The sequence below is a fragment of the Nicotiana tabacum genome, chromosome 23 (genome assembly GCF_000715075.1).
Source record: "Nicotiana tabacum cultivar K326 chromosome 23, ASM71507v2, whole genome shotgun sequence".
Classification (NCBI taxonomy): Eukaryota; Viridiplantae; Streptophyta; class Magnoliopsida; order Solanales; family Solanaceae; genus Nicotiana; species Nicotiana tabacum.
Window position 1 is genome coordinate 135,784,153 of NC_134102.1, and position 22,993 is coordinate 135,807,145.

At 33.7% G+C, this 22,993-nt stretch overlaps 3 protein-coding genes across 3 annotated transcripts; 2 read left to right on the forward strand and 1 right to left on the reverse strand.

The window, feature by feature from the left end:
- Nucleotides 1-9,748: 9,748 nt before the first annotated feature.
- On the reverse strand, nucleotides 9,749-12,462 carry LOC107812098 (uncharacterized). The gene is made up of 4 exons (XM_016637131.2): nucleotides 11,555-12,462; nucleotides 10,889-11,056; nucleotides 10,673-10,807; nucleotides 9,749-10,187 (listed from the first exon to the last, which is right to left on the reverse strand). Exons 1-4 carry the CDS (start codon nucleotides 12,104-12,106, stop codon nucleotides 10,074-10,076), a joined length of 969 nt encoding a protein of 322 aa, XP_016492617.1. The 5' UTR covers nucleotides 12,107-12,462; the 3' UTR covers nucleotides 9,749-10,073.
- Nucleotides 12,463-16,303: 3,841 nt separating this feature from the next.
- Nucleotides 16,304-19,207, forward strand: LOC107812099 (uncharacterized). The gene is made up of 8 exons (XM_016637132.2): nucleotides 16,304-16,531; nucleotides 16,936-16,957; nucleotides 17,538-17,594; nucleotides 17,806-17,887; nucleotides 18,140-18,235; nucleotides 18,334-18,458; nucleotides 18,550-18,568; nucleotides 18,638-19,207. The coding sequence occupies exons 1-8, from the start codon at nucleotides 16,429-16,431 to the stop codon at nucleotides 18,890-18,892; spliced, it is 759 nt and encodes a 252-aa protein (XP_016492618.1). The 5' UTR covers nucleotides 16,304-16,428; the 3' UTR covers nucleotides 18,893-19,207.
- A 2,215-nt stretch (nucleotides 19,208-21,422) lies between these two features.
- Nucleotides 21,423-22,136, forward strand: LOC142177399 (uncharacterized). Its single transcript, XM_075245888.1, has one exon. The coding sequence runs from the start codon at nucleotides 21,423-21,425 to the stop codon at nucleotides 22,134-22,136; it is 714 nt and encodes a 237-aa protein (XP_075101989.1).
- The last annotated feature ends 857 nt before the right edge of the window (nucleotides 22,137-22,993 follow it).

Consider the following 22,993-nt stretch of genomic DNA (forward strand, 5'->3'; position numbering starts at 1 on the left):
AGTTTGATCAATGTTGGCTTGCCTAATAATGGTGTTGGGCGCCATTACGGCCTAAGATGGAATTGGGTCGTGACATGCCCGGATTCCGAAAATTTTCGAAGATAAACACTACCCATAGCACTACGAACTCAAATATATAATTTATTCTCAATCCCATATCCAATTTCGCGGTCAAAATCCAAAATTATCAATTTCTAGGTTTTTTCTTCAAAATCCCAAATTTTCACAAATTTCAAGTCTAAATCCATATATAATCCAAGTATTTAACTTGCAATAGGTGGGAATCACATACCTTGACATAGATGACGAAAATCTCCATTCCAAGAGCTCCAAAAATCGCCCAACCAAATGAAAAATGGAGGAAAATGGTCAAATCCTGTCTTTTAAAAACCTCACTGCCCACGCGACCCTTCTTCGCGATCGCGGAAAGACCATCGCGATCGTGAAGGCCAAAGAAACACTGCCTCCAATTTCCTCCTCGCGTTCTGTCATCTTGGTTGTGTTTGCAAACATTTGAGACTACTACCCTTCGCGTTCGCGTTCCACCAGTTGTGTTCGCGAAGGCCAACTGTTCCAGGCCACGCTCCCCCATCTCCTCTTCGCATTCGCGGTTGGGCCTCCGCGTTCGCGAAGCACTGCCAGGCCCACCTACACGTTCGCAGGCTCCTCACCGTGTTTGCGTAGGGCAAAATAACTAGCCCAAAAATACTTCTTCGTGATCGTGCCCCTTCCCTCGCGTTCGCAAAAGACAACACCAGCACCAGCAAACCAGCAACAGCTTTTCATCCAAATTCGACCCGAAACTACCCCCGAAACCACCCCGAAACACACCCCGAGGCACCCGGGACTCCGTCCAATCACACCAACCTGCCCCATAACATAACACAAACTTGCTCGATACCTCAAATCACATAAAACAACATCGAAATCATGAATCACATCCCACTTCGAGCTTAATGAACTTTAGAACTTCAAACTTCTACATTCGATGCCGAAATCTATCAAATCATGTCCGATTGACTTTAAATTTTGCACACAAGTCACATTTGACATTACGGACCTATTCCAACTTTCGGAATCGGAATCCGACCCCAATATCAAAAAGTTCACTCCCAGTCAAACTTCTCAAAAACCTTCAAAGTTCCAACTTTCGCCAAATGACCCTGAAATGACCTATGGATCTCCAAATCCACTTCCGGACGTGCTCCCAATACCAGAATCACCATACCGAGCTATTCCCAGACTCGGAATCCCAAACGGACATCGATAGCATTGAAATGCACTCCAACCCAAATTTATGAAATCCTTCCAAAATGCCAACTTCCACAATAGGTGCTGAAACATTCCCCGGTCATCCAAAACTCGATCCGGACATACGCCCAAGTCGAAAATCATCATACAAACCTATTGGAATCTTCAAATCCCGATTCCGAGGTTGTCTACTCAAAAATCACATTTTAGTCAATTCCTCCAACTTAAGGCGTTCGAAATTAGAATTTTCTTTCCAAATCAACTCCGAACTTTCCGAAATTAAATTCCGACCATGCGTACAATTCATAATACCTTAAGTGAAGTTGCTCAGGGTCTCAAACCACGGAATGACGCGCTAGAGTTTAAAACGACCGGTCGGGTCGTTACATCAGAAAGTCTACTATTTTATTCATTACTCAAGCACTGAGAGAAAAGTACTACTCAAGCTCAGGCATAAATATACTAGTATCAAACAAGGCACAAAAGTTTTCTTCTTCCTCCTTTTCTTCTCCAAAAAAAAATCTAATCCTAAAAATAAAAAAGTTTACCCGGTTCAAGTTACATCTCCCGGAAAAGAACCGATGCACAAAGAAAAATCAAGGGGGATTATTACCTAACTAAAACTAACTAGAACAAAAAAAAATATTTTTGAATTTTTTTTTCATTGGACCTTAATCCCTCAAGAAAGTTGTCCAAGAAAATTCATCGTCGGGAAAAGTCTAAATTTTCTTCTTCTTTTTTTTCAATTTTCGTTTTTTTAAACTCTCTTTTTTTTTTGTTTTTTACAAAAATCACTACACTAAGAAAGAATACTACAATTAAGCTAGGATAGCACAGAAAATCACCCAGACAATCTCCTCACCCCACACTTAAAACTGTGCAATGTCCTCAATCCACACTGTAAATAATAAGAGGGTAAAAGAGACTCCCTGGTAGGCCACAGGCCGAAGAATTAGTAGCTCACGGGATACTCAAACTTCTCTCAGGTATGATCCTTTGTGCAGGTACCTCACACTCAGTTTCAACCGCTTGCTCGCTTTTGCACTCGCCTATTGCCTTTGACTCAATGCTCCTACTCCTACAAAATACAAAACCAACACTACAAAGATAACACAATTAAAAAAATTAAAAAAATAAAATAAAATTGGGATGCCTCCCAACAAGCACTTGATTTAACGTCGCGATACGACACCATCACTTTCACCACTTTTCCTTCCACTTTGAGGATATGAATTATGCCCCTAATTTTGCATCAATTTTTCTGTCACGTTCATGGGGCGGTGGTATAAAAATAAAGGAACCAAGCAATAGATATCGCATCTTGCACTTCTTGGCCCTTAAGTGAGGGATGTCGTTTTGCCTTTTTGGTGTTGCAAAATTTAGAATATAAGGGTCTTGTTCTTCATCTATATATATCTCCAAAGGCTCGATCTCCATGTCTCCATCCAAACATAATGTAGAAAAATGATTAGAATGAGGACCAACACGCCATAACTCCAAAACTGCATTATTTTTGACATCCTCAATAATATATACTTCCTCAACCTCAGCATCATCCACAAGAACATGGTCTAATGATTGGTATTCTCATTATAGTTCCTCAATTTGACCTAAAAGATCTTTTTTAGCTTCACACAACTCATCACTAAATTGTTGGGCATTACACGCATCAACCTTCGCACTCAAATCTGCATCCAAGTTGTGCACGGCCAAGCCAAACCTGTCAATTTCTTGCACAAGATAAACTCTCTCCTTAGACCAATCATTCACCAACGTTGTTAGTAAACAACATCGTTCCGCATATTCTCTTAATCGATAATATTCGTCACAATACCAACCCTTACTCCCATATTCAATTTCAGACCTCCAAGAGGTCAGGTCATGACAAGCCCAAAAAAATGGGCCATAAAAGTCTTCCGTCAACCAAATGTCTTCATCAACAACCGTATCTCCGTATATTTTATCCCCAGATGTCATGCTGAGAGAACTAGACACACACTAAGAGAAAATATCAAATAATTATAAAAATAAATATTTACAAAACAAAAAAAAAACTGTAAAGATAAACGTAAAAGTCTAATCTAGAAAAATAGCTAATTTCTAAGTCCCCGACAACGGCGCCAAAAATCTATTGCTCCCAAACGCACACGCAAGTATACGTGGTCGACAAGTAATATAGGATTGTAAGTTCAGATATCGTACCCACATGGACTTGTGATTAACTATTTACTAAATTAAACTAAGATAATTAATCTACTCAAGCAATTTTCTAAAGTATGAATATTTAACTAAAACTAATCTAGAATAGTAAACTATGAAATTAAAGGAAACAAGCCTGCAATCTTAGAGATGAATTCAATGGGAGAAAATATTCTAGAGCTATGAGTTAACTAACAATCTCGTTGAGTCTTCTACTTAAATTGTCTAATTAATTTATCTGATTTATTGGTTGACATGGTTAATATTACTCTCAGCCTTCTCCCGAAGTACTACTCGTCTATTCAAGCTAACCTAACGCATATATTCCTATGGAATTAGAATTAACAAGAACGCATTAATAATTCCTGTATAGTAACCAAGCAAGGCGATTAGGTATATTCTTATCCTAACCGTAAATCCGTTCCCGATGCTCGAGTTCAAGATCTCGCTCTACTCAATCTTATATGCAATCTAAAATTCCCTCTCCCGACTTCAATCCTAGATTCGTAGATAGTATTCACTTGGTGATCAAGCAATAAAATAATTAAGCGCAAGATTGAATAAATAAACTAATATGATAAAATAATAAGAATAATTCAATCTTCAAACTATAACGTTCATGTAGCACCCAAAACTCTAGAACTAATAAACTATGAGATTAAAGGAAGAGAAGAGAAGAAAAACTAGTTAGAAGCCTCCTTCAAGCGTGGTTTGTGTTCTCCTCTCCAAAGTGGCATGTTCTCCTATCTAAAAATATGTTAGATCCCCTCCAAGTTAGGTTTAGAACCCCTTTTATACGAGCTAGAACCGTGTAGGACCGAAATAACCTTATCCCGAGCAAAATAAAAAAATCCCGCAATCGCAGCGTCCAGACCAACGCCTGGCTCTGGCCGTGGCGCTGGAGGCAGTGAATATTTTTCAATTTCAAATTCTTGGTGCGTTAGACGCCTTGCTTATTTCTCTTTTTCTTGTCTTTCCCTTGGGGGGCAAACACCAAAGGGTGTTCCCCCCATTTTTCTCCTTTTTATATTCGTTTATATTCCTTTCTTTTTCTTCCACATTTTATTCAGTTTTGCTCCAAAATTTTTCATCTTCACACCGCTTCATTCCTACATAGTTAAAATATAATATTAAGCATAAACTAATATAATTAATACTCAAAAGATGATTAAAAGTGCTTTAATGTGAGGCAATAATGCTTAAATATATGCATATCTGGCCGAACATCACGACGCATTGTGCGTCGCGTGGTGCGGCGCGTCAAGAGAAAACAGCGGCAGAGTCAAATTTTCCAAGTTTCTGGAAATCCCCAATAATGTGACGCACAGAGCGTCGTCCAGTGCGGCGTGCCTGTGCAATTTTTCGCCCAGTTAATCTTATTTCGGCTCAGAGAGGGTAGTTTTGTCCAGGCGCATTTCTACTTGGTATAAATACACCGGGAATACGTTTTTGAAGGGACTTTTGACCTTGGAAGCTGTGGGAGAGCATTGTACGTTACAAGACATAGGATTCCATCATCTTTCCATTAATTCAATACGGGAGTTTGGATTGTAACGTTAGATTGATGTTTTCTTACTATTTAATTATAAGTGTGATGACTTATTCTATGATTATGAAGTAGTTTACCTTAGGGTTTTACGGATATGGTATTTTGATAAATATTCGTGGATTTTAACTCTTGTTATTTGCATGGATTCGTTTATGGATCTTTTATGTGTTTGCAACTTTATTCACCAGTTTATTTAATCGAAAGATGAATATTTTGGTGATTATCTTTGCATTATTTTACTTGGTTTAATTCAGTGATTCTTTTAAGTAATCGAAAGAGCTTGTTGAATTATTGATTAAATCAAGTTGGGAGAATATTAAAGAGACGTTTTCCTAAAGATTAATCCATTAACACATGCTTGTATATTTTCACAGTACTTATATTAGTTCACCTCGTAGAGTTAAGATTTAATCGAGAGAGGAGTCGTGACTACACGTTTGAACTAATCATCGAGTGAATTCGTGAGAATCATTAGAACATTAGAGTGAATTAAACTAGAGTTAAATCCCAAATAGTTATCTTGCGCCTATCATGTTAACACCTTTATTTCTCACATTGATAATAACTAGCTCTGCGAATCTCTAGTTCTTTGCAGTCAATTATCAATTGCTTTACTTTAGCAGTTAATCGTAGTTCGTAATCAATCCAAATCAAGTTTTGATCATCCTGAATAGCAGTTAAATCAAAAATTACTAGAGCATTATTTAAATCAAATCCATGTGGAGACGATAATTAAACTATATTATCTTTGGCTAGCGAGCATCAAATTTATGTTTTGTTCTGCGCTCCTCAATAAGTTCGGTAATAAGTTTAGAATTCATAAATTTTAAATTCTGGTTTTGCCTTTGACCGCCTAGGTTTGCACATTGTAAAATACACAATTAGAGTCTAAGACTTCCGGTGTGAGATTTGCTTAAGGAGTTAAGTACACCCTAGGGACTTGAGGTTCTTGGTAAAGTTTGCACCATCATCAAAAGTTGTCAGCGTATTTGGGCTCAATGTAGCATAGCCAAAAGGATAAATACGTGAAGACCATTAGATCAAAACAGAAAATGTCACTAATGAACTGGACAATTACGAGTTAAAACCTTTTCTACATTCAATAAAATTATTTGAATTGAAACATGATCATTTTCTTTTTGTTTAACATATATCTTGATCTAAAGGCCAAGTTTATGAAGATTGTAGCGTCAAATTTAGCTATGATACTACCCAATGCAATTTCACTGAAATAATTAAATTTTACATGACAATAACGACGTCACTATTTTTTCCAAACTGCACAATCAATTTGTTGGGGAAAAAAGGGAAACCGTACAAATGAACTGTTCCTAATTAAGTAATATTAAAGACCACTAATGGCAAACACAAAGAGCTGTGGAAAACAAAATGAGATTCGGTCTTTGCATTAGCATTTCTGATACTTCGGAGATGCTTATTGCTTCTTTTGGGGTTCACAGCCATTATTTTTAATCTTAATTTCATCTATTTAGGTGTCAGAAGAAGCAAAGAAAACTGTATTCTTTTTAATATCATTAATTAATAAAAAGGTAATTGAGTCGAAATAGGAGTCTTGGAGCAACAATAAAGTTGTTTTCAGATAATTTATAGGTCACATATTCGAGCTATGGAATCCGTCACCAACCCTTGCACCGGGGTAGGCTCCTTACATTTCACCTCGTCACAGACCCTATGTGAATGCGAAATACTTTTGTACATCGAATTACTCTTTTTCAATAAAAATAATTGAGTCACAGCTTTTCTTAGCCTGATAAGAAATTAAAGATGGATTCCCAGTGTTAGCTAGTCAAAGAAAAGGTTTTTTTTGGGGGGGCATTTCTAATAGAACTCTCATAAAGGAGATATATAGCTTGTCATTTCAATATATAGTTGATGGTGGCAACTATTAATAAAATAAAGTTGGCTTCTAAAAAAGATGCTAATCAAGATTTGGGAAGTGTTTCTTTTCTTATTTGAAGATATTTAATTAATAGTTTGATTAAGCTGTGCCTACTGCCTAGAAAGCATGTCTTTGCCTTATGGGAATATATACAAATGAATAAAGGCTTCTCCCAAAAGTGTTTTTTTTTTACTTGTTCCTTTTTGGATTTATTACTTGCATTTCGAGCTGTACATTCAAAAGCATGTCTGTCTTCTCAAATACGTACTTAATCATGTAGCAAAGACAACTGAAAATATAGGTGTTTTAGTATTGTTCTATTTTTTAATTCTAAAAAATAATTCTGTCAACACATCAATAATATAGACATTTTTGTCTTTCACACTCCTTTTTTGTTTTTCAGAAGATGCCTATCTAAGTTAATTCAGCATCTCTAGAAAAGTTGACACTTCATTTTTCTCACCCTGTTTTAACTAATTGACTTTTTTTGTTTCGCTCAAATGAACAAACATGACTTTAAGGGCAAATTATAGAAAGAAAAATAGAAAAAACGATAACTTATTAAAGGAATATAGTAGAATAGATTAGCAAAATCCAAATATATGTGGAGACATGCATATACCTCTCTACCCCCCCCCCCCCCCACACACAATATTTAAGATATGAAAAGCAGCCTAAAATTTCTATTATGAGTAAGCAAAATCATAATGACCTTACAATATGGGATCGTTTGGTATAATGGTGGGATATATTATGGGTGTGAAATCTCATGGGATTAGTTATCTCATATTCTATATATGTAGGATAACTAATCTCACTATTTTAGTATAAAAATTATTTCGTGATTAGTTAATATCCCAAATCAAATATAAAATAAAGTTAATCCCAAATATTATCTCAAAATTATTATTCTTTTATCTCATTTAGTGAGTAAATTGTCAACTAAAAGACATTCAGCCGACTATCACATTCTATCGAGGACTCAAGCAAAGTTATGATTGTATAGAGCATTTGATTTGACAGCACAGAAAGGGGTTAATCAAATATAATTTGTTGAGGATCTTTTTAGTTTTTAAATACTACTATTTAATTATATCTCCTAGGCTCTAGGGTTTGAAATTCCTTGACTTAACTTTTGATAAATGATAAAATAAAAAGGTCCCATGTTCTTCTATAACTTTCCCTTAAGCAATTCAAAATCAATTTGTGCTCTAAGAGTAAAATATTATTATTTGTTGCTTTTCTTTTCCAACGGAGAGAAATTATTCCACAAAGGTTAAATAATACTATTACACTAGTAGTTCATAACTTAATTATAATGGTGAAGAAGCTAATTACAATTATGATTTTACTAACATCTCTTTTGTTAGTGCAGCACAACATTTGTTGCTTATAGTCAAAAATTAGACCTAAGAGTGATGGGATGATTGCTATATTGAAAATCATGCGATGGCAAATGCAACTTTGCTTTATAGATGCAGTCCTAGAGAAACTTAATTATCAGCCTGCAGTCTTTTTAAAAATAAAAAATAAAAAAATCCCTGTAGTTGAGAAAAAACACGTTTTTTACATTTGTTAAAAACTAAAAGGTCATTACGCATTAAATTTGATGACTTAAGTTTCCTCAGCATATTGCAAACTTTGCATGTTTCATAAATTATTTCATATAATTTATTCTTGTAAGTATTAAAATAAAGGAGCTCCAGCAATTAAAAAAAGGACAAAAAAACAACAAAAAACAATGAAACAACAAAACCATATGAGCAGTGAAAAGGTTAAAAAAATTGATTAACTACTAAGGTAAGTTGCCAAGATAACAAGTACGTTGAATATGGACAAACAAGTAGTACAAAGTTACTGGTGAATTTTGCATGTGGCAGATAATGTTACAAGTTGAAATTGCTGCACCTTTTTTGCAATTTGATGTGGAAAATTACACTTTTGCAAATAAAAACTACTTTTTTCTCTTTCGAAAAAAAAAATGAAATTCAAAAGGTTTTCTAGGTATTTTAAATTGGTTTAGGGAAGTTTAATTAGCAAGATTCGCACAAGTTGTTCAGAGATCCACCTACATATTTGATTTTTAAAAAGCATATAGCCTACACTAAAAAAAATCTTTAGGGTTGGTTGTAATAATAGAACTTCACTGAACCATAATTAATTACATTCAAAAGTAATCAATATGTCAAACGCTTCCTTTAATAACCCTTAGTTACAAAACATGAATCATTAAAACACTAGGTGAATAAAAGTCTTAATTAATTTCATAAGTGAAAACTTAGATGAATTCGTTCTTTCTTTTATTTTATTTTTCATTTACAATAGTTAAGAGAGGAGACAGAGTTTTACTTTGTAGTAAAAACTACTACTATTTTTGTTCATACAACTAAGCATGATGTGAAGGCAAAACTCTAAAAGACATACAACCCCAATTTTGGCTAGCTTATCATTGCAAATAAAAGGATCAACTTCAAATTTTAAAAAAGAAAAAGATAATGGATCTAACTTATATAAGCTGACAATGTACTATTATATTAATATAATTTAATTTTGTTGTTAAAGGTTGTTTGTCTTATTTTTCAGGTAATTAACTATTATTTTTACTTATCTTTTTTTATTGTTGGTAGTTAAAAAAAATTTACGCTTTCCGTATATAAAGCTTTCCGTATATAAAACTTAAACTCAAAGAATTTTTTTTTTCACAGACCTCCCATGCATCTTGCATGGTTACGTTTATCCCTACGTATTCTACATATTTTGGATTCTCCTAAAACGATTATTTCCAAACATGCATAATTAACATAGTAAAATTGCACAAGCAAAGCCCATAATCAACTCATACTCAATACTATTATTAGACACAAATAAAACAGCCATATTATTTACAGATTCAGTGGATAGTAATCTATATTTAATAAAAGAGAGGATATATAATGACTTGCACATGACCTCTTAACTAAGTTTCTAAATAAAATTAAAATGCAAAAAAAAAAGAGAAATACAATTTTTTCCTTGCTAATCTACTCCCTCCATAGACATTTAAATGTAGCAACTACAAGTGCACCTAACTTATTATTCATTAAACCAAGCTACCATCTGCCTCTTCTTTTGCTCCTAGAGGCTAATATTACCCTTAAATTTTGCACTGTCATTAATTAATTTTAATGACCCAATTTAGTGGCTTGAATATTGTTGATTATATTGTGTCATTGAACCAAAGCTGTGATAGAATGGTATTGATCTCCCTATTGAGCCTTGATCTTCTTCCTCTTCGTGAACTCCCTCAATCTACAACCACAAAGTAAAATAAAAAGGACAATTATAAGATTAAAGGTTCAATTTTACTAATTAATCAATACTTCAATAATGCACAATGATGGATCCAAAATTTAAACGTTGATAAGTTGAGAGACTAGTCTTGAAATCAGGGGCAAAGCTACAGCCTGTCAAGTGTGGTCAACTAACCATCCTTTGCCAAAAAATTATATTTTATATATAGGTAAAATATTAAGTTTGTATATAACATATATTGAATGTTCTTTATCAGAGAATATTTTTCATTCCTATCAAGATATATATATATATATATATATATATATATATATATATATATATTATTTTTATTTTTTTGCAAAAAACAGATATTGTGTATATATAAGGTTTAAAAAACTCAAATTTAAATAAGAATAAAGCGTTATGGTTGATAAAATAAAGATGTTGAAAGTGGGGTTGTGTTTATCTTTATTAAGAAAAGGTGAGGGAGAGAATATTACCCAAAGATCATCTTCATCTTCAAATCTATTAAACAATATTGTAGTTTTGGGAATCTCTCCACAAGCTTCATCATTACGTGCAAATCTGCCACGTATTCTTGGACGGTTGTCGGCTAGTGTTTTCCTACATGCATACTGTTGTTGTACCATTAATTAATATTCAGTCAAATAATTAATCCTAAAATTTTTTAGAGAAATACTATGTTAATTAATTACCTTAATAGTCTTGTTAAAATTTCTTTGTGTTCTCTTTGCTCTGTACCTATGAATCCTCTCTTTTCTTTCTTCTGCACTATAACGCCCCACTTTGATATTTGCTGCTTCCTCTATAAATGTTCTTTCCCCTGATAATAAAGTGTTCCTTGTTTGACTTGTCTTCATCTTCTGTTAAACCACACAAAAAAAAAAAAAGTAAATTTTCTTCCTTTTTTGTTAATTTCTTTCTTTTTTCTTAATTTAAAGAAAAAAACATACCATCTCATTTTATATGAGACCATTTGACCGAACGAGACTTTTGAAAAATAGAACAATCGATGGGACCTCCAAAAGTCCTTAAAAACTTTGGGATGGCCTACGATAAATAAGTAAAAATAATTTTAGGATAAAAATTTAATATCACCTAGTTCTTTATTTGATTATTAATTTTGAGATGAGATAATCGCCCAAACACAATAATTTTTGCTTTGACGATGTATTTGGTATTTAAAATTTATTAAATATATAAGAATATTAAAGTTAAAATTCAACCATTAACAATTGAATACGTCGTTCTAAAATAAAGAATCAACCTAAAAAGTTTTCAATCATTTAAACATGTCAAAAAAATAGAATACTGGAATTAAAAGATTACTTAAAAAATGGGAATTTAGGTAGAGGACTAACTTGCAAATCACCAGTGCTGCAAACCCTTCTCATTTGACCAGAAGAAAAGCAATTTTCAGGGGAGGTAAGTGCAGGTGTTTGATAATTTGTAGACTCAATTAAACTATCAAACTGAGGTGTAAAAATGGAGAAACTTGGTTTATTATCAAAAGAATGGCTGCTAAAACTCCTTTGCATCAACTTCACAGCATTTTCAGCACAACTTTGAGGTACCATTAAAGGGTTGCTGATACTAGAACTAGAACCAATAAAATCAGACTCAAAGTTAACTTGAAATTCCTCTGCTTTAACAGAAAAATCACCAAATCCATTTAAAGGAATTGTTTGGCAAAGTGAAAGATTTTCAAGTTGATGACTTGGAGGTGAAGAGGAAAGAAGAACTGAGGAAATTTGATCAAAAGAAGTTGTGTCATCAATTGGGGTTTCTTGAATTATTGTGAAGTTGTTATCTTGGATATTATTTTGGAAGATATTACTATTAGTATCAATAAAAGATGGAGAAAAAGGGTCAGAAAAGAAAGTGTTGTCAAATACAAAAAGTTCAGAAGACATTGAAATTGAAATCTTGGAAATAGTTTCAAATCTCTTTGATAAAAATAAACTCTCCCTTTTCTTGTTCCTTCTAGTGTGGCTATAATAGTAATACACAAAGCTATTGTTACAGGACAAAAATGTAAAAATAATTGTAATAGTGGGGGGAGGGTTGGGGGAAGGGGGTTCTTTAATCAGAACTCTTTGTTGTCAGTGACATAGGAAAATGACAAGAAACTCATTTCTCTCTGATTTTGCTCTGATTTACTGAAGAAAGGTGAAACAGTAGCTGTGTACTATTGCTTTTGAGCTTTTTTCTGAAAGATAGGAGAAAGAGGACAATTTAAATTTGGACTGCTCTACACTCTAAGCAAATATAAAATCAGACAAGGAAAGAAGACTAGTTCCACTTCCACTATATAAAGGAGGAGATTTTGCAATCAAGTCCTTCAAGTTTTACTTTATTCAAGAGTTCTCCATATATTTTTAGCACGTGTTTTCAATTTTTTTTTAAAAATTTTGAAAGGAGCCTACGAACAGAGACAGATCTAGGATTCCGGAAAGATGGGTTCACCATTACTTTTAAGATAAATATTAATTTTGATGACATAAATTTTTACAGTACAATAACGTAGGGAGCAAAAAATAATTAATTTCATTATCACAAAAAAGAAAATATCATCAATTTACAATTGTACTCGACGAGTTTTCATACTTTAAAAACGATCTATAATAGCATCATTGCTTACCGTTGCAAATAACTTACGCTCTATATTGCAAACTAAACAACCATTCAAAAATTCTTCACTAATGCCATTACGTAGATCATTTTTTATGAGCTTCATTGAGGATAATGCTCTTTCCACGCTTGTAGTAGCAACAGGTAGAATCAAAGTCAGCTTCACGAGTAAATAAACATAACACCAAGTTTGGTCCAGTTTTGTCTTTGCCATCACTATAGCAAGATCCTTAATTCCCTTCAAGTTGACAAACTTGCTATCACACATTCGAACATAGACAATGAAACTATCAAGCTGAAAACTGAGATCTCGAAACTGTTGTCATCAAACTCACTTGGATAATACTCGGCCAATTTCATTATTCTGTGTTTGTCAAAATTAGCAAATGAATCGACCGAATTCAAGCAAGTCATACCAAGGAGTAAGTCACTAATCACTACATCAAAACTACTATTTAGCTCATGAAGTTGCAAATCAATAATTGCATAAGGGTTTTTATGTTTTTTGAATTTTGGGATGAATTGGGATTAGATTAGGAATGGATAGTATTATATTTGGGGATGGGGAAATCCATAAAACTCCAAGCGTGCGGGAATTGGGAAGTGCTTTAGAGTTTTAAAGAACAAAAAGAAAAGTTGCGTTAATACAAATAGAAAGAAAAGAAATATTTAAGGCAAAGCTGCGTTAGTAGAAATAGAAAGAAAAAGTATATTTAAGTAAAACATTAAACAGAACAGAATGTTGGGAATCGATCTTGTGACCTTAGGCAACTGGAAATAAGAGGCCAAAATAAGTGCACCACTTCACCTCTTTTGACCATGGTGTCTATCCAATATATATATATATATATATTTTGCCAAATTATATACATCATATATATATTTTAACAGGAGGACCACGTATTTGCGTGAACCATATTTTACACGATAAATCTGGCCCTGACTACGAAGTACTTAGTACTAGAACTAGAATTTAGGTAGTTTCGAAGTAATTCTCTTTTCCTATTTTACATAACACTTATAATATTTAGTGAGTCCAATAACATATACTAAGCTAGCGATTAGACATAGATTTGACAAAAATTTAAAATAGAGTTTTTGAATTGTGTTAAAAGATAATTTTTGGAAGTTGAAGTTGGGTTTGGACATAATTTTTATTTAAAAAAAAAAGTTGAAGTTTTGTGACAGGAAGAAAACCCTAAACTAGTTTTTGGGAAATTGAAAAAAAAAATTAATTTTTTTTCAAAACCTGATCATATTCCATGAACAAATAATATTTTTAATTTTTTTTGAAAAATAATAGCAGCCAAAATCTATGGCCAAATGGGAGCTGAGATTTATTGAATACATATTATCTCTTTTTAGTGAGAAAATGAAAAACTACCTTATGTTTGATGTTCATTTTTTCTAATCCCTCAAATATATTTTTTGAGCAGTTTTAATCTTTGAATTTGTTGAAATTGAACACTTTTGATCTCTCATACAATATGCGTGATTTTCTTTTATCATTGTCCCCTTTCCTGTTCCCCATATTCAATCTCGGAAACTACCAACTATATCCATTTATAAGAAGTTTATTATAAAAATTTGTCAATTCACAAAATATTACTCATATTAGCCAAATGTTATCAATATTAACCAATTAACTATTTGTAGCCAAAAAATATCATATTTGTATTTTGTTTTGAGCGGGTGTTGTTAGAATAGATTTGGTACATCTTAAAGAGTTTGAAATTCAATTTTGGGATTATTTGGTGGAGTTTTGAGGTGGTTTGAATTGAAAACTCGAAGTAGAAGATGAACATGAAAAAAAATGATATGTGTATCACACTCTGTCATATTTGTATATCACATATGTATCATATCTGTATCAAATGTATATCACATGTATATCATGTATATCTGTGTGTGTGATACATGCGTGATACATTTTTTATACATGTGTCGTAGAAGTAATTTTTGAACTCGATTTTAATTATGAATTTTGATACCAAATCAATCCAAATCACCTCCAATCTTCTTCAAATTTTGTATATTGACTCATCCATATAATTTCAATGAATTTCAACCATACCCACTGAAAAAAATTCTTTTTTGCTTAGATTTTAGAATCTTGTATATATATTTTTTTGTATTTCATTACCTTGTTTGCTACCTTATTCATGAATTTCCTTTCCGTCTTGCATCTAATGTTGCTAATCAAGCTTTAAAATATGAAAGAAAATCTTTGCGTGTGATTCTTGAAGAGAAAAAGCTTATTTATTTGAGTTTTATATGTGTTTGATTAGTTTTGATAAGTCTATAATTAATGACTAAAGCTTGATAAGTTAGGATTTATTTGGACATTTATGTAAGATTCCCTCCGATCTCTAACGTAAGGGACAAAAAGTTAACAAAAGAGACTCATTAACACTAAGGTACTCCACATTTTGACCACTAACTTTGCGAAACTAACCTAATTCATCAAAGTTGTAAAACTTGTAAGGTTCAATTTTTGCAAACTTAGAGGCAGCGCCAACTGGGCTTTCTTCTTCTTCCGAAAAAAAATCAGAAATAACCCGATTTGGAACTGCTAATTGAAAATTAACCACAATTTTAAACGTTCTTTCATGTAAAAATAAAATCTAAATAAAAATATCTTTAAAAATTCGGAAAAATTCCAGCATAATATGATGGAGTTGGATTTTTGTTCATATGAGATTCTGACAAAATATGCTAGAATTTCATAATTTGTTGAAGTTCCAACATAATATACTGGAATTTTCTTCCCTAAGCCTCCCAACAAACATTGAGTAAACTCATCCTTCTTTCCTCCTCCATCCTTCAATTTTAACTGCAGTATACAGCGGCGGAGCCAGAAATTTTACTAAGGTGTGTCAAAATATAAAAAAATAAAAACACACGAAGAAAATTAGGTGAGTCAACATATAATACAATAACAACAATCCAGTAAAATTCCACTAGTGACGTCTGAGGAAGATAGTGTATACGCAGACCTTACCCTGCCTTGGGGTAGAGAAGCTATTTTCGATAGACCATCGGCTCCCTCCCTCCAAGAACTCTCCATCTTGCTCTTGGGGTGACTCAAACTCACAGCCTCTTTGTTGGAACCACTAGTATGGAATAATGGAGTTATAAAAGGTCATCTGGTTTCGTTCATTTGCCAATTGAAATAAAACATACTGCTTGGTTTTAGAATTTGATGAATGTTAGTTTGTTTGATAATTTAAAAACGAAAAAAATTACACTTTTTGAGCTTATTGTATACAACAACCAAAGGGCAGAGAAAAGAGAGACAACTTGACCATGGGTTGAATATCTCTCTAACCAAAACAAATTTAGACCATAGAAATTTTTGGTGTACAAGATTCATTCAATGATCCACCGTGAAAAATGGAAAAAATTGGACGGTTTTGTAAAAGACACATCATCAGTATAAAAGACACTAATTGAGAATAGAATTGATTTTGGCTCTTTGCGAAAAGACGCTTCGTCTTCGTCGACGAAGGTCCAAACTTTTCTTATAAACAATTTTAAAAGGGGTTTCATATTTCATAGTATTCATTAGTAAATCTGAGATAGTTGAGGAAAAAAAGAAGAAAAAATGGCGTCATCACAAGCATTCATTGATAAGGCGAAGACCCGTGAATTTTATCAAAATTTCTGGCGCACTGATCTCTTGAACACCATTAAAGCTGATACCGGATGTATGTTTATATGACACTGTTACTATTTGAATAGTCAAACAATCGTTTCTAATGTTTTCATTAATAAAAGATATATGTAAAAAAAAAATTATTTATATAATAACGGAGTATGTTTGAATTGATACTAAAAATCTATGTTACTCGGACTCTTAACAAAAAAATCGCTCGATGTTTGTTGGATCCTCCAAAAATAAGTATTTTTGGAGGATCCGACACATGTGCGATAGCATTTTTGGAGGGTCCAAGCAATATAGCTTAAAATTGAATCATTTGATCCTAGTATTCAAAGCCACATTATTCTTTTTTAAACAAATGGAGTATTTTGTATATGAGAATCAAAAGTGTAATTATACGTGTTTGTTTGTGTATTTCTAATCGTTTAAATTATCATGTTTTGTATGCAGATTGGTGTTTTGCCTTGTGGTGGTGAGTTGTGTATTTATCGATGTTATTTTCCTCCGATGCTATTGATTTGCTACCTTGATTTGTGTTTATTTCCTGAATTTGGTTGCTATGTCTAAATCTAGTGATTGGTTACCTTGAATTGTTGAAAACGTTAATATCTTCCACCATTTTATATCAACTAATGACTGTCTTCATAAAAAGGAAACGTGATTTGGTTTAGCACCAATTTTGTGAAATTACCTTTAACAATTTCACCTAAAGAATTGAAAGGGTAAGGACTGTATCTGCAGATATTTGTTCATTCCTTTATTATTGATCAAACTTATATCTTTTTGCATAATATACACAATTCACAAGGTTAGCATCGAAAACATTGGATTTAACGTCAAGTCAATACAGCAGTGGGGGGTGTGTGTGTGTGTGTGTGAGTCTACTTTGTCAATTGTATTTAGATGCAGAGGTTTTTTGGGATAAAATTCTCTGAATTGATTCTTGTTATCAGTTTCGTGACGTTGCTCAGCCATTGTACTGATCAATATTTGATTATACAAATACGTAATTTTAGTATTTTAAGTGACTTCATCTCTAATATCAACTGCAGTTCACCCTGTGCATCCTATTTGCTTCGGAAACGAGCTTTATATGGTGATATGAGAAGGTAAGACACTTTCTCTTTCTCCAGTAATACATTTGTCTAGTCGATCAAAAATAATATTATAGCCGCTAGCAAAATATACAAAAAATATACACTGATCATGACATTATGTATAAAATATGTATATTATACATTAATATACAGACTATATGCATTCCGCTATTATTTTGGAGAGAGGCTACCTTTCTAATTAACAAATTGCTGTATGCTACAGGTATAAGTGCTGCGCTGGTTATATGCCTTGCAGTGGTAGATGCGGAGAAATTCATTGCCCTGAATTTTGCCTTGCAACTGAGGTCAGCAAATTAAATTGTTTGTTCATTCATTTAGAATCAGGAACTAAATGCTGCATATTCGTGATTAATTCTGCTGTGATACTAAAAGAGCAGCTCGTGCACTAAGCTTCCCGCGTCCGGGGAAGGACCGGACCACAAGGGTCTATTGTATGCAGTCTTACACTGCAAAAGATTGTTTTCACAGCTTGAACTCGTGACCTCCTGGTCACGTGGCAACAACTGTGATACTGATCTATTGATTTTAACCACCAGGTTTGTTGTTGCTTTGGAACATCAGTGAGCTCAACTCGCTTCCTGTTACAAGATGAACTCAACATAAAAACAACAAAATGTGATAATTGCATTATTGTAATTCTTCTAACTCTTCCTCATTTAATTAGTCCATAGTACAATTTTGAAATGCAATTTGATCAATAGACATGTCTTTATTCTTCCTTCGTTACTAGGGTTTCATGGTCGTCCTCGGATATCTTGCTTGCCTGTGTAGAATTTTGGCTGTAGTTACTGGAGACGACGAAATTGAAGATCTTGCTCATGTGTTAACATGCATGTCTGACACAGTCTACTACTCGTAAGCTCTGCACATTCATCACACTCTATTTATTTCAGTAACAACTCAAGATTATAAATTGTTGTACTAAATTTGCTGCATTTGATTGCAGGGTTTGTGCCTGCATGCAGGTAAGCAACCGAAACTTAATCAGTAATAGTTTTATCATTTAAGCTTACTACTGTTTATTGAGATTGCAGACACAACACAAGATTGAATTGGACAAAAGAGATGGCAAGTTTGGTCCAATGACTGTGCCACCAGTTCAGCAGATGTCACGGCTTGATCAGCCTTACGCGCCCACTGTTGGATATCCTCCGTCATATGGTGCACCACCGCCTTACGGTCAACCACCACCGCAACAAGGTTATCCGGCTACTGGTTACCCACCAGCCGGAGGTAATTATCCTCCCGGAGCTTATCCGCCACCGCCACCACCTGGTTACTGGCGATGAAGTTTTTGAAAATTTAGTACTTATGTCATTTCAACTACGTACTAAAGAAGCTGTATATGATTTATCTCTACGATCATATAGGGAGGGCGTTTATATAGACCACAAACTTGAAAGCATTTATATTTTGCTTGTTCTGAGGTTGTCTAGATTTCCCTGCTCATGAAAAATGTGTAGTAGGCTTTTTTGTGATTACCAAAATAACATAGCATTTTTGTGTGCCATAGAGTTGAGTTATTTTTGGTGTTTGGATATTACATTCATTGTGGACATGTGATGTGTTAACCCAAATGAAAAATTCATTTGGATTGTTGTTTACTAGCTAAATTAACTTGGGTCATGTATTTATAATGCATAATTTTTGCTTCTTATATGCTCTAATTTGTATCTTCTATGGCCTTATAATATCTCTATGATTTGAAGAAAGGTTCGTAATTGCAGGGTTTGTAGTAAATTAAAGTTCAAAAATTCGTCATGCATTAACAGATATGATAAAAGATGGTCATGGATTTCCCCTTTTTTGTTTTTTTGAATTTTTTCAAGAGTTCGTGTTACTTCGACAAGCTAAGATACAAGTTCTTTATAGAGTTACTGAAGCTCTTGAATCATGTTTTCGCAATTTTATAATCCAATTTTACAATATCTAAGTGATCTAAAAGAGCATACACTACTTACATTAAGATGTATGAAATATTTTCTTTTCTGTTTTTTGTTATAAGAAAATACTTTTAAAAATAAAACTGTAAACATGTAAATTTTTATGGAATTCAAGTCAATATTAAATTTGGTCAAATTGCTAGATTCAAGAAATACCAAGCCCAAATCCAATTTAAAATTATGAAGAATTAAGACCATGGATTTAAATTAAAGTTCTATTTTATTTGGGCTAATTCATTTAGTTGGATTCCAAAAGACGAGCCCATTTTACTAGTCCAAAGTCCAAATAGCTAGCCCGTCTTAAAGCTCATACTCATGCCATGTGTCAAGTGATTTGGCAATTCAAATCAAATAAATGAGCCATGTGTCTAGAAAGGGTGGCATGCCAAGTCAAATCAACAACTAATAGAGTTGTGCCAAGTGTTTAGATATATAACATTTGTTAGTTCAGACAGACCAATCAAATCACACAGTCACACCATCCCCTGCAACTATAAATAGAGGTATTCATAAAGCTAGAAGGGACCAGAATTGAGAACAAAAAGCAAGTAGAGAGCTCGTGGATCAAAGGCTTTAGTTTTCTCTACAAGCTACAAATTCAAGCTCAAGATCAAGAACGAAGGCAAATCAAATACCAAGGCGTTCAAGATCAAATTATTTGTTCGTGATCAAATCCAAATTCAAGTTCAAGAAGAAGATTCAAGACCAAACTTTACAAGCCCTTGAATCAAATCAAAATCATGTTTATCAAGATACTTTACATTCTTTAAGAATCAGAGGAATACCATATAGATTGTAACACTCACCATTTATTGAAATCAAATGCTACATTTGTTACGCAATTTTCTAGTCTTGATTATTTATTTTTTTCGATGCCAAAATTTATTGTTACAAAAGCATTTTCATTAAAAGGGGGAAAATGGCTTCCCTCACATATTGACGGAATTCATTTTCCTTAAAACTATTTTTGTTTTTCATGTCATATATATCACCCGCTCTAACTATGTACACTTATACATTGTTATTAGTCTATAATACTCAAATATTTCACTATAGCATTACGCGGTTTGCTAATAATTAACATGCTAAAATATATTATTTACTCACCAACTAAATACTAGTAGAAAATGCTTTTCAAAAGAAAAGTTTTTATGAAAAATATTTTCTATAAAAAAAATAACGTTCATTCTATCAAACACAATTGTACTTTTTTTCTTTTCATCTTTTTTCCTTGAAAAAGACCGAGAAGTTAGTGATGAATTAGGAATTACATGATGAGGTGTTAGTGTACAGTAGTAGGATATTATTATTTATCTGTTAATAGTATGTATGTGTACACCTAGAGTTAGTTAGGAAGTTAGTGGAATGAGTTGTCTATATGTAGGTGGTTAGCTCAATGTAACACTTTACTTTCTTTCTCTTTTCCTGAAATACAGAGTTCAGCTCCTTCTCTTCTCTATCAACTCTGTTATGGCATTATCAAATTAGGGATTTCATTGTTGATTATCACAATTTCTTCATAGTATCAGAGCGATTGAATCGCGATTACGAGTAGAATCCGTCGATCTTATTCAATTCACAGTAATCTCAACCTTCAAATTGCAGTTTGTGTGTAAGGATTAACAATGGTGGCGAAAACATATCTTGACCACAATCACCCACTATTTCTCTACCCATCGGATACCACCGGAGCTCCGATAATCTCAATTAAGTTGATTGGTTCAGAAAATTATTCCACCTGGAGTCGTGCGATTGAGATCAAGCTGTTAGGAAAGAACAAGCTAGGGTTAATCGACGGTACTCTAAAAAGGGGGATTTTGATTCAGAACTGGGTCATCAATGGGATAGATACAATGCTATTGTCCTAGAGTGGATTATGAGCTCAGTATCGAAGGAATTGATTACTGAAATACTATATGCAAGAGATGCGAGAAAAGTGTGGGAAGATCTGAAGGAACGATTTGATAAAGTGAATACATCACGAGTGTATCAACTACAAAAGACTATAGCGACAATAACTCAGGGAACACACAGTGTTTCAGTTTACTTTTCTAAACTCAAATATTTATGGGACGAGTTTGACAGCATAGTTCCTCCTCCATGTGACTGTGCTATATCAATGAACTTCATCGAATTCATGCAAAAGCAGAAGGTATTGAAGTTTCTGATGGGCTTAAATGACAACTATGAGCAGGCTCGTAGCCAAATTCTTATGACCAGTCCAACACCAAGTTTCAACAAAGCATATGCAATGCTTGTTGAAAGGGAAAGTGAGAGGTCAGTGGCTAATACATCTACTGTTGGTGAAGGGATTGACTTAGCTGCCTTGCTAGCTGGTAAAGGAGGAAATTACCAGAACTATCAGAAACCAAAGAGAAACTGGAATGTACAATGTGATTTCTGTCACATGAAGGGCCATACAAAAGAAGGATGCTACAAGATAATTGGTTACCCTCAAGACTTCAAGAACAAGAAGAAAGGGAACACAAATACGGCATATAATGTTCAGGTTGAGAATCTTAATCCTAATTTTGCAGGTGCTGATGATAGGAGACGAGAAATACCAGAGGCAATAAAGGAAGGAAACTAGCAAAGAGCACCTCAACTCACAGCAGATCAGTGTGATTAGATCATGAAGCTGCTCAACAAAGATCCTCTAAAGAAGTTATGGCTAACATGGCAGGTACAACTTACTCGTTTATGGCTAAGATAGCAAAGGAAAATTGGATAGTCGATTGTCACAACCCAAAATCTCACTTGTCGTGATGACGCCTATCTCAATACTAGGCAAGCTGAAAATCTCAATAAACCACCATTTCTTTTAAATTTGAAAACAAAATAATTAAATTCAGCGAAAAAAATCTCACAATTTCAAATATAACACTCCCATAACCCGGTGTCACTGAGTGCATGAGCATCTAATATGAATACAATGTTTGACTGATAAAAATCACTACCTGAAAGTATAGAACAATACAATAACTGAAGGGAAGAGAGACAAGGCCAGCGGACGCCAAGCAGCTACCTTGATAGTCTCCAACTGATAGTACTCTGAAATCTAACAATCTCCGTGTTCGAAAGCACCTGGATCTGTACACAAGGTGCAGAGTGTAGTATGAGTACAACCAACTCAATAAGTAACAAGACTAACCTCTGGGCTGAAAGAAATGACGAGCTCCGCAAGTACAGTCCAGTATAACTAATGGTACAAAAATATAGGCATGCTTTCAAGTTCAACCGTTAAACTCAATACAAATAAAATAGATCAACACTGCATGATATGAGGAATATGACATCTCAGTAGAAAGACCTCATATAAATACTGATCACAAATTATCCGGTCACTCGGTACTGTTTGTGGCCAATCCAGCCCGGGGGTATTCCAACCCGTATATATATATACACATCAACTGATAGTCAGTCATTCAGTACCGTATAAGGCTAATC

Excerpts from the sequence above, each read along its gene's own strand:
- LOC142177399 (XM_075245888.1), top strand. The coding sequence starts at position 21,423 with ATGAGCTCAGTATCGAAGGAATTGATTACTGAAATACTATATGCAAGA.
- LOC107812098 (XM_016637131.2), bottom strand. The coding sequence starts at position 12,106 with ATGTCTTCTGAACTTTTTGTATTTGACAACACTTTCTTTTCTGACCCT. Across the intron at positions 11,057-11,554 it reads GCAGCACTGGTGATTTGCAA|AAGATGAAGACAAGTCAAAC; the intron begins GTTAGTCCTCTA and ends GTGGTTTAACAG. Across the intron at positions 10,808-10,888 it reads ATTTTAACAAGACTATTAAG|TATGCATGTAGGAAAACACT; the intron begins GTAATTAATTAA and ends GTACAACAACAG.
- LOC107812099 (XM_016637132.2), top strand. The coding sequence starts at position 16,429 with ATGGCGTCATCACAAGCATTCATTGATAAGGCGAAGACCCGTGAATTT. Across the intron at positions 16,532-16,935 it reads CATTAAAGCTGATACCGGAT|ATTGGTGTTTTGCCTTGTGG; the intron begins GTATGTTTATAT and ends TTTTGTATGCAG. Across the intron at positions 18,236-18,333 it reads AATGTGATAATTGCATTATT|GGTTTCATGGTCGTCCTCGG; the intron begins GTAATTCTTCTA and ends CTTCGTTACTAG.